Source organism: Narcine bancroftii, chromosome 5, assembly GCF_036971445.1.
Source record: "Narcine bancroftii isolate sNarBan1 chromosome 5, sNarBan1.hap1, whole genome shotgun sequence".
NCBI classification, from domain to species: Eukaryota; Metazoa; Chordata; class Chondrichthyes; order Torpediniformes; family Narcinidae; genus Narcine; species Narcine bancroftii.
The window spans coordinates 82311513-82324107 of NC_091473.1; the positions used below are offsets into that span (position 1 = coordinate 82311513).

At 38.0% G+C, this 12595-nt stretch overlaps 1 protein-coding gene across 7 annotated transcripts in view; it reads left to right on the forward strand.

The window, feature by feature from the left end:
- Nucleotides 1-11997, forward strand: part of LOC138763621 (zinc finger protein GLIS3-like) — a 331893-nt gene extending 319896 nt beyond the window's left edge. For all 7 annotated transcript variants that reach the window (XM_069938097.1, XM_069938091.1, XM_069938093.1 and 4 more), the window contains one exon: nucleotides 11605-11997. In XM_069938097.1, the coding sequence (XP_069794198.1) occupies nucleotides 11605-11741 (137 nt within the window). In that variant the 3' untranslated portion in view covers nucleotides 11742-11997. The remainder of the gene's footprint in view (nucleotides 1-11604) is intronic.
- Nucleotides 11998-12595: the final 598 nt, after the last annotated feature.

A 12595-nucleotide genomic window follows, 5' to 3' on the forward strand; every position in this document is an offset into this window, starting at 1 on the left:
CCTCACAGTTTGGCGGGCAGCAGCCTCCTTTGAAGAAGACCGCAGAGCCCACCTCACTGACAAAAGGCAAAGGAGGAAAAACCCAACACCCAACCCCAACCAACCAATTTTCCCTTGCAACCGCTGCAATCGTGTCTGCCTGTCCCGCATCGGACTGGTCAGCCACAAACGAGCCTGCAGCTGACGTGGACTTTTTTACCCCCTCCATAAATCTTCGTCCGCGAAGCCAAGCCAAAGAAAGAAAAAAAAAAAGAAAAGATCTATGACTAAGGAAATGATGACAGCTGAAGAAAATCCAGTTGATAGAGATTTGCCCATTACTTCTGAAGTTCTTTTGAAAGAGCAGGGTCATTGTGAGAGTGAGGATTTCTCTTTGTCAAGGAGTTAATTCAGCAACAGAAAATAGATGCAGATCTTGTTAGCTGAAGGGAGAAAGCAGTAACTGAACAGGAGAGTAAAGAAATGGCTTGTGGATATTTCTTAAAAGGTGAAGTGTTGATAAAATGGAGACCTCTTGATATTCCTGCTAATGAAGAGTAGGGAGTGATTCATCAGGTGGTTGTTCCTAGAAAATACCGGAAAGAAATATTAGATCTAGCCCTCAGTACACCTTTGGGTGATCATCTTGGTGTAAAGAAAACCATGAATAAGATTTTGAAACAATTTTTCTGGCCTGGTTTGAGGAAAGATGTTGTAAATTGGTGCCGGACATGTCACATTTGTCAGGTTGTGGGGAAACCTAATCAGGGTCCTCCAGTGGCTCCATTACAAACTATTCCTGTTGTTGGGGAACCTTTCACTAGGGTTATTGTAGATTGTGTAGATCCCCTGCCGAAAACTAAGTCTGGTAACCAGTACTTATTAACAATTATGTATGTAGCATCGAGATTTCCAGAGGCTATACCACTGAGAAATATTAAAGCCAAAAGAATGGTAAAGGCTCTGGAAAGATTTTTCACAGCGTTTGGACTACCGAAAGAGATCCAGAGTGATCAAGGATCTAACTTTATGTCTGGGTTGTTTCAACAGTTAGTTTATGAGTTGAGAATAAAACAGATCACTTCATCTGCGTACCATTCTGAAACTCAGGGAGCTTTGGAAAGATTTCATTCTACTCTTTAAAAATATGATGAGAGTTTACTGTACAGAGAATGGAAAAGATTGGGATAAAAGTATTCATTTATTGTTGTTTGCAGCAAAGGAGGTTGTGCAGGAGTCATTTGATTTCAGCCCCTTTGAAATTGTGTTTGGACATCAAGTTAGAGGACCTTTAATGTTGATAAAAGAACAGTGGGTTAATGAGGATGTGCAGTTGAATTTGCTAGATTATGTTTCTAAATTTAAGGATAGGGTACAAAAAGTGTGGACTTTAGCTCAAGAGAATTTGGAAATGGTTCAGGGTAAAATGAAGTGTTTATTTGACAGGAAAGCTCTGGTGAGAAATTTTAAGACAGGAAGTAAAGTTTTGATTTTGTTTCCAACACATGACAATCCTTTGAAAGCTAGATTTTCTGGACCATATACAATTAAATCAAAACTGAATGATGTTAACTATGTTGTTAACACTCCAGATAGAAAGTATAAAACTCAAGTTTGTCACATAAATATGTTGAAACCTTATTATGAGAATAAGGGTAGTGGAGAACAATCTGTATCAGAGGTGTTGGCTGTTGACAGAGTGGAGGAAGTGGTGGATCATAACATTATGGAAACAGAATCTTGTGAGGGTAACCTTAAAGAAACCATGGTTCCTGTGCACCTGTCTAACTCACCAATTTTGGAAAATTTGGAAGAAAAGTTAGGCATCTTAAGTTACAAGAGCAGCTGCAGTTGAAAGCATTACTTTTGAAATACACAAATTTGATGTTCCAAAAAGGACATAAATGATTTACCATGTAGATGTAGGAGAAGCAAATCCCATAAAACAGCTCCCATATAGAATAAACATTCAAAGAGTAAAATCATGGATCAGGAGATGGAATATATGTTGAGGAATGACATTATTGGACCTTCAAACCCAGATTGGAGTTCTCCTTGTATTCTGGTAGCAAAACCAGATGGAACTGTTTGGTTCTGTATGGATTATAGGAAGGTTAATTCAGTAACTAAAACAGATGCTTATCCTATTCCAAGAATAGATGACTGTATTGATAAAATTGGAAAAGCTAAATTTCTTACTAAGTTGGATTTGTTGAAGGGTTAGTGGTGTGTGTCTTTAACTGATAGAGGGAAGAATATTTCAGCTTTTGTAACTCCATGCGGTTTAAATGAGTATAATGTGTTACTTTTTGGCTTGAAAAATGCCCCTGCAACATTTCAGAGGATGATTAATTTGGTTATCCAAGGGTTAACTCATACAGATGCTTATATTGATGACATGGTCACAAAAAATGACACATGGGAAGAACATCTAAGGCAATTGGACAAATTGTTTGCAAGATTATCTAAAGCAAACTTAACTGTTAATTTAGCAAAGAGTCAATTTGCAAATGCCACGGTAACATACTTGGGTTATGTAGTTGGCCATGGCAAAGTTGCACCTATTCAAGCTAAGGTGAATGCAATTTCTGAGTTTTCTATCCCCAGTGGCAAGAAAGCAGTGAGAAGGTTTTTAGGAATGGTAGGATATTGCAGGAAATTTTGCAGAAATTTTGCTCAGGTTGCTCTTCCTTTAGCCAATCTTTGGAAGAAAGGGGAGAAATTGGTGTGGACTAAAGATTGTCAGGCAGCTTTAGAAAATTTAAAGGAGATGCTATGCCATTACTCTGTGTTGAAAATCTCCTGATTTTGACAGACCATTTTCTGTACCAGTGGAAGCCAGTGAGGGAGCAGCAGGTGCAGTTTTATTGCAAAAACATAATGAAATTGACCATCCAGTTGCCTACTTTTCATAAAAATTCAATGTTCATCAAAATAACTATTCCACTATTGAAAAAGAACTGTTAGCTATCATATTTGCTCTGCAGAATTTTGATGTGTATCTTGAACCAATTGTCATATTCACTGACCACAATCCTCTGGTGTTTTTGAATAAAATGAAGAATAAAAACAGAAGATTGTTAAACTGGAGTTTAATATTACAAGAATATGATCTTCAAATTAACCATATCAGAGGTGTAAATAATGTGATTGCCGATGTTAAGGGACCAGGTGAGATTCTCTGCCAAATGCACTCCAAGAAAATTGATACTCTGATGACCTCAACGGTCAAGCCATCAATGCTCAGCAGAGTGTGGTCCCCCAGGCCCTCCTGAAGTTGACAACCATCTATTTTGCTTTATTAACGTTCATATGCAGGAAGTACTAAGAGCCAGAAAATCCTCCAAATAGTAATGGCAATGTAGGGGACAGCATGAAAACAGAGGGATGCATGCAAAAAGTGCACTGCAGTAATAGCATGCAATTTTAATCTAGATATAAATTGGGAAATACAAATGAGAAATTATACTGTGGAGCATGATTTCCTGGAGTTAGACCAATATGTAAGGAGCCAGGCTATCCTAAATTATATTCTACAATGAGAATGAGCTAATTAATATGTTGTTGTTCAGGACCCTCTAGGGTTCAGTAACTATGACAGGATGGAAATTTTCACCAAGGTCAAAAGTGAAATACTTCAATCTGAAATTAGGCACCAAGTTTTAAAGAAAGGAAACTATGAGGTTATGAAGAATGAGTTGGCTATGATAGATTGGAATATTTCATTAAAATGCAGGTCAGTAAATAGACAATGACTAACACTTAAACAATGAATATAAGATTTGCAGTGGTTTTATGTTCCTTTTTGGAGCAAAAAAAAGGAAGTGGCATTGAAATTAAGTTAAGAACTGTATCAGAACCAAAACAAATGCAGCAAGTCTGATGAATAGGAGTAGTTTAGAATTCAGTAAAAAAAAGACTGAGTTTCAATAAGAAAGGAAAACTAGAGTATGAAAATAAACCTGCAAGAACAGAAAAGTGGACTGTTAAGGCTTCTTTAAGTTTATTAAAATTAAAAATAATTGTAAAAACAAATCTTTCTTGTCATCAGAAATGAGAACATTTGTAATAGGGAATAAAAGAAATAGCAGAACAATAATAGAAATACTTTAATCCTTAATTGAAGATGTGCACAAATTACTTCCCAGAAATACTGGAGAATCAAGAGGCAAATGAAACGTTGGATATCAAGAAAAAATAAGTCCTGGGGGAACTAATGGAATAAAACCTGATAAATCCCCTGGGTCTAATAATCCCCAGGGACCAAATAACATTATGATGTAGCCATAGAAATAAGCAATACATTGGTTGTCATCTTCAATAATTCTACAGGTTCTGGAGGTCACAAGTTCTGTGGATTTAGAAAAATTAAGGGAGTTGTCAACAGCATGGTAATGCAGTGAAATGTTGATAAATGTGAAGTTATCAACCTCAGTATTTAATTGGTGACAGAATCAGAAATGCTGATGTACAAAGAAATGTGTGTGTAGTTTTACAGTGGTTATTGGTTATGTTGGCTTTCATTTTGAAGGATAGAAGAAAGGTTATCTTCTTATAATAATACAGAGCTGGCTGGTGTATGAGGAGAGATTGGATTAGATAAGCCTTATTCCTAGTTTAGAACAGTGGTTCTCAACCGTTTTCTCTCTACTCACATACCACTTTAAATATCCCCTATGCCGTAGATGCTCGGTAATTAGTAAGGGATTGCTTAAAATGGCATGTGGGTGGAAATAAAAAGTTGGAAAACCATTGTTTTAATCCTAACTAATTGACTCATGTGCACTGTTTCATAACTCCAAAGAAAATGGGCCAATGACAATTTTTCTCAACCAAACTATTTCAGTTACAATTGGTTCAGTTACAATCTTCCCTTCCCACTCACATATCACCTTAAGCAATCCCTTACTAATCACCGAGCACCGATGGCATAGGGATTACTTAAAGTGCTATGTGAGTGGAAAGAAAAAGGTTGAGAACCACTGGTTTAGAAAAATGTGGTGTTGTCATTTAAAAGTATAACATTTTAACAGGGCAAGAGGGACATGAATAAGGAGGATATTTCACCTAGCTGAGTTTTAGAATGATGGATAATGGTCTCAGGGTGTGGGGTAAAACATTTAGGACAGAAATGAGGAGAATCCTCTTCTATCAGAAGATGGTGAACCAGTGGAATTCTCAACTAGAGCAGGGAGTGGAGAGCATGTGGTTGAATCTACCATCAAAGATAGGTATATTTCAAGATGCACAATGAACTAAGAGGTATGGGGACAAAACAGGAATATGACATTAGAATGGAGGAGCAACCGTGATTGCTCACTAGAGAGAAGGACCTTGGATAAGGTGAGGTCAGTATAGAACAAGCTTGTGTACTAGAGCAAGTTTATGTTAGGAAAGAGGATGTGCAGGATCTTCTTAAAAATATTAGGATTTGATGTCCCTGGGACCAGACAAGATGTACCCTGGGTTACGAAAGGAAACAAGGGAAGAGACTGCTGAAGCTTTGATCTTTACATCCTCCCTGGCCTCAGATGAGGTACTGAAGGATTGGAGTATGGCAAATATAGTCCCCTTGTTTTTTAAAGGTATTAGGGAGAATCCTGGGAATTATAGACCAGTAAGTCTTACGTCAGTGGTGCGTAAGCTATCGGAGAGGATTCTTAGGGATGGGATTACAAGCATTTAGAGAAGGATAGACTGCTCAGGAATAGTCAGCATGACTTCCTGATGGGAAGGTTGTGCCTCACAAGCTTAATTGAGGTTTTCAAGGAAGTAACAAAATAAATTGATGAAGATAGGGTGGTAGATGTGGTATATATGGACTTTGGTAGGGCATTTGACAAGTTCGCCATCATTCCTGGTAGATTTATTCAGAAAGTCCTGAGGCATGGAATCTATGGAACCTTGGCTTTATGGATTCTGAAATGGCTTGCCTGCAGAAAGCAGAGGGTAGTAGTAGATGGAATGTATTCTGCCTGGAGGTCAGTGGCAAGTGGAGTTCTGCAGGGATCTGTTTTAGGACCTCTGCTCTGGTGATTTTTATAAATGAATTAGAAGGATGGGTTAGTAGATTTGCAGATGACATGAAGGTTGGAGGTGTTGTGGATTGTGCAGAAGGTTGTTGTAGTTTACAACAGGATATAGATAGGTTGCAGTGCTGGGCAGAAAAGTGGCAGATGGAGTTCAAACTGGATAAGTGTGAAGTGACGCAGTTTGTAAAGTTGAACCTGAAGATAGAGTATATGGTTAATGGCAGGATTCTTAATTGTGTGGAAGAGGGTCCTTGGGGTCCAAATCCATAGATCTCTCAAGGTGGCCACGAAGGTTACTAGGATAGTTTAAAAAGCTTTTGGTATATTGGCCTTCATTAGTGGGGGATTGAGTTCAAGAGTTGAGAGGTAATGTTGCACCACACTTAGAATATTGTGTTCAGTTCTGGTTGCCTCATTGCAGGAAGGATGTGGAATCTATGGAAAGGGTGCAGAGGAGATTTACCAGGATGTTGCCTGGCTAGGAGACAAGGTTAACAGAGCTAGGGCTTTTCTCTTTGGTGCAAAGAATGACAAGAGGTGACTTAATACAGTTCTATGAGACTATGATAGGCATAGATAGGATGGGCAAGGCAACAGTATCAAATACCAGAAGATATCTGTATAAGGTGAGTAGAGGAAAGTTTAGGAGTGACATCAGTGGTAAGGTATTTTACATAGGGAGTAATAGGTACTTGGCAGGCATTATCAAGGTGGTGGTAGTGCCTAGTACATCAGGGTATTTAAAAGACTCTTGGATAGGCACATGAATGCAAGAAAATAGAGTCTTATGGGTGTGAGGTTAGGAAGGTTTAGATGGTTGAGTAGGTTTATATAGGTTGGCACTGTGCTGTTATGTTCTATGATCTAAGTCTTGGGCCTTAACACCCCACTGTGTAATTGGATCCTGGATTTTCTCACCTCCAGACCACAATCAGTGAGGATAGAAAAGAACATCACCTCCACAATCTCCTTCAGTTCCAGAGCACCGCAGGGATGCATTTTTAGCCCTGAGTGGCTCTGTATGACAACACCATCTACAAATTTGCCGATGATACCTCAGTAGTGGGTTGTAGACAGGAGGGAGATTGAAAATTTGGCTGAATGGTGCACTAACAACAACCTCTCATTCAATATCAGAAAAACCAAGGAGCTGATTATGGACTTTAGGAGGGGAAAACTAGATGTGTACGCTCCAGTGATCATTGGTGGACTGGAGATGGAAAGATTGAGAAAAATTTAAATTCCTTGGAATCGTCATCTCGGAGGACCTTTCCTAGACCCAAAACACTAATTCATCACAAAGAGAGCATGTTAACCCCTATACTTAGGTTTTGTAACAATATTAATATTTGGGGAGAATTTATAAGATTTAGAGTAGGTCACATATATACACACATTTTAAAACATATCTTATTTGAAAGACTGAAGAAATATTGAAGATCTCTTAGAGAATGTAAGCACCTTTCACAAGTAGGTGTTAATTGAACTGACATCATAAAATGAATGACCATTGTTTGGAACTGGAGACATAATGGCTAGTGGAAGCTCTTTACAAGGGTTTTGCCAGAGGGCACAGAAAGGTCACTCCTAGATTGTTTACAACTTGAGAAGAAGAAAGAACTCCTGTTGTTTGCTGGAGAAGGTGGGGTTTTGCAAGACATGAGTCACATGCTCTCTTTGGAGTTTCAGTTGGAAAAGAGAGAGAGTTGAGCCAACAGCTCAGTCAGACAGTCAGTCAATGTGTGGGACACTGACAAGTAACTGAAAAGTGCAATCCAGGAAAAACTGTTTGAAACTGATGAAAGCAAGTTCCAGAGCAGTAGATGGCTGGAAGTGCTATCTGTCTGATGTTTCTCTTGAAATAAAGCAAGGAATGGAACTCTGTGGTAGCTTGAAGAAAGAGGTTACCATCTAGAAGACCCTGATGGGGCAAGTTTCATCAGCGAGACCCTGAGGTGACTAGTGGAAATCCTGAAGCAACAATTATCTCTCTCTGCAAACCCTACAAGAACCTTCCTGAGCATTAAACATTTACCTTTCAAGCACCAAGCCTGGTGAACTTTATACATGTTAAATTCTGTCCACAGTATGGTGATTACCTGCGACCAGAGAACTTGGAAGAAGGAGAAGTGAGATTGAACTGTGAACCAAAGAACTTTTCTTAAATCCACACACACACACACACACACACACACACACACACACACACACATTACATACATGTGTGCTTAGAATTAGAAGGGGGTAATTTGGGTAGGTATAGAATATAGTATAATTATAGAGTTAAGTTAATGTTTGATTCTATTATCATGTTTGAAGTTGATTAAAAATAACTTTTATTTTGAAAGTCACTTATCTCGGTGACTGCCTGTTGCTGCTGGGTTTTGGGGTCCTTTGGGCTTGTAACATTTTGCATAGATTTGGTACTATGTCAGAAACCTTGGGAAACCTAGAGATATGTAGTGGAAAATGTGCTTATTGGCTGCATCATGGCCTGGTATGGGGGCAATAATACTTTGTGTGGAAAACCCTGCAATAGATTGTGGACATATCCCAGTACACTACAAGCAAAACTCTCCTCACCATCAGGAAAATCTACATGGAGCACTGCTGTCAGAGAGCATCAGCAATCATCATGGATCTACACCACCCAGGACATGCTCTGTTCTTGCTGCTGCTATCAGGAAAGAGGTTGAGGTGCCACCAGACTCTTGCCACCAGGTTAAATTTTTAAAATTTAGACATACACACAATACAGGCCATTTTGCTGCCAAATTACACCCAATTAATCTACACCCCCATACGTATTGAATGGTGGGAGGAAATTGAACCCCCCCCAGAAAAAAACCCACTCAGACACTGGGAGAACGTACAAACTCCTTACAGACAGTGTAGGATTTGACCCTGGGCCTGATCCTGGTGCTGTAAAGGTGTTGCATTAATCGCTGCCTGTTTAGGAACAGTTGCTAGCCTTCCACCATCAGATTTCCAAACAACAAACTCAATCTGAAATTAATTTAAGGCCTCTTACTTTGCACATTATTTTTACTGATTTTTTTTTCTGTATTGCAGTCAGTTTATTTGTATTTCTTTCTTTGTTTACATTTTTCCCTTTTGTATATGTATCTTTTCTTGAGTACTTTTTTTTTGCACCACCAATAAGCAAAAATCTCAGGGTTATAGGTGCTGCCATGTATGTACACTAAAAATAAATCTGAACTTTGAAACTACAGCAACAGCATCCTGACTAGCTCTACCCCTGAGAAAAAAAACTTGGGAAATGACTAAAGAAAACTGACTGATCCTATGTGGAAGCTTCTTGTCTCCCTTTATACAGTAACCACATTTGTAATGAACAGCAATGTTATTGATGATTTTTTTTTCAAATGCATTCTGTTTGACTAATGGGTTAATTTTATTGCAAAATAATTTTTAGTGTGTTAAAACTTTTTTGTCTTGATTATATAACATTAATTTGATTTGTTTTCTTTTGTACTCAAGTGTAGTTAGAAACAGAATCAGTTTGGATGGTGTTGTCAGTTATTTACAGGCCTGATCCTGATGGCAAAGTGTGTAATTGTGCAGCATTGTCCAGTCAACTGCTCAACCTATTAAATGCAGAAACTTTATGCCATGCCAAGTTTTAATAAGAAATACTATTTAAAATTCACTGTATTATTGTGTGACTGGATAAAATTATGTTCAGTACTGATGAGGAGTATTGGCTTGAAATGTTAAGCATTCTTTTTATCTCACGAATGCTGCTTGACCTACTGAGTTCTTCCAGACGATTGTGTTTGGCTTACATTTGTAATTATTGTGTAATTTTAACTCTGATTTGTTTAACTTTATTTCTTTACAGTAAACATCATTAAAACCTGGATCATATACTTTACAGTCTTCAAAAACAGCAAGATAATATTAACTATCAGTTTTTAAAATTTAGATTAAACTCTGATTGTAAATAATAAAGCCCAACAATTAGTATGCTTATAAAATAGCAAGGTATGTACATACACACACACACACACACACACACAATCTATATCACACACACACTATCTATATCACATATACACACACACACACTATCTATATCACACACACCCACACACTATCTATATCACACACACACACTATCTATATCAAACACACATACACACACACACTATCTATATCACACACACACACACACACACACACACACACACACACACACACACACACAGAGTATATATACACATGCACGGACTCACGATACCCAGCACTGCCCAGGAAATAAAACATTCAGTTGTAGTCTAAGTGGTTGAAACTTCATGGCTATATTTTTTTTTCTGTTTCCTGCTGCTCCTTGTTTGTCTGGAGGCCTGAGCTCTGAGGCAGGCCTGGTGTTGCTGTTGTGTTTCACACTGCCTGTCCCTTGCCTGTCCGGAGGCCTGAGCACTGAGATGAGTGTATCACTGCTGTTCTGTTTCCTGCTGTCAACAGTGAGGCGAGGCTGATGTTCCTCTACTGTCTCTTGCTTTCTCCTTTGTCTAACTCTACAGGCTTGTGAAGAGCTTCTGCCAATGTTGTTTTGCTTTTTGGGGCCGATATTGAACTGGGTTTGGTTTCTGAATGTGCATTGATGTAGCACTGTACTGTACTAATTGTAATTGTAATTGCACTGTAACTAATTGAAGTGTCCGAAGTGCAAGTTCAATTTTTTTTTGAACTTTTGAACTTCATATGACCTTAAAGATTAAATTCTATTTGGTCATGAAATTCAGTATCAAATGTTACCACAATTATAGTAAACAGCAATGCAACTCAGTGCTCGTTAATACTTGTATAATAAACAGTAATGCAAGTCAGTGAAAGCTGGTCAAAGAACACTTAAAGGTTAAATCCAATGTGGTCATGACATTCAGCATCAAATGTTAATCCTACTGAACCTCCTTGAACATTTCTAGAGTACTCCACATTGATTTGCATGGAAAACTGACAAACAGACATATACCCACCCACACACTGTGTATATACATACACACACACACAGACACACACACACACACACACACACACACACACACACACACACACACACACACACACCATTATTAAAGTATAAACAGTTTGGAAATGAGTCTTTTCACATTTATAAACTGTTGTTCAAAAGTTCTGTCTCAAGAACCATCAGAATAATTAGACACCTCTCTGATATGAAATGGCTTTGGCAAGTCCCAATCTAGTTCTTTAATGGCCCTGGGTCACAAATGCAGAGTCAGTCCTGATAAGAAAGTAAATGACAGCCTCCCAGATAGAATAGACTGAATATGGAAATGACACAACGTTTCTGTGTGCATTATAAGAATAATGTAAATTTATATATGGAAATTGTTTTGCTGTTTTGTTACAGTGCAAACAGAAACATTTTACCACTGTTCAGACATTACCATGGGAGTCTGGTTTTCATTTAGTAGTTCCTCCTTGTAAGCATTCTGCAACTTGGGAAGAAAGAATTATTCATAGTCCATTGTGGTGTAAGATTTGTGCTGGGATTGAAAGTTTTTAAATTACTGCCTTTAATACACTTGTGGAATTCTGTCCACAGGGTTTGACGTTGTTCCGGAACATCAAGGCACATTTGGAGAAACACTTCGTAATGAACCAGAAGACAATGGACTCTTCCAAATCAACACTGTTGACCGTTGTCTGAGTCAGTTGTCGTCTGTTTATACAGAGACCTGAAATCAGTATATTTTAGTTGTATCATTGATATTGGACTAACGACTGCCTGGCATGCCTCTGCTTAAGTTATATACAAAGACTTAAGCAATGATATTGGATGAGTGAAAATATTACATTTCAACAGTCATAGACTACTATCCAACTCCAAAGTGACATGATTATGGATGGGTATTCCAACATATACACAGTCCTCATGAGCCTATCTCTGCATTTATTAACAAAGTCAGCACAACCGTCATTGTGAGTTTAAGCTTCATCCTGGCTAAATTTGTCTTTTTATTAGAAAACGATTGGAAGCAGCCAAACACTTTTGACTTATGATTAAGATCCATTTAAAACTGTCAGTATTGCAGTTGCAAATTGAAATGTCCAGAAGGTAACCACATCGGCATATGATACAATATGTGGCACATTGCTTGTGTTTGCTAATCTAATGAACAAGGATGCTTCAGTAATGCTAAACAATATGAAATTATAAGAAATAACTTGCTTTATCCTGCCTCTCATCTTGTACTACTGTTGATGCCAAGGCACCCATCCATTTTGATGGAATCCCCTCAATGTCATTAAACACATCCATTCTCTATTCGTACTCCACACACATCCATTCTCAAATTTTCACTGTTAAATACTGGCCTGAGATGAGCATATGTGTTTGTACATTACAAACACACCAAACTCAATAAGTGATGGATACATTCCAGGATTCATAACCTTCTCTTTGTTTATTTGTAATAGTTTTAAAAGCAAATTCAGAAAAAAACTTGGAAATGTACAGCATGTCAATCAGAATTTTAAATATGATTTGATGCTTTAAGGTATGTTGTACAGATAAAGGATCATATAATTTTAAC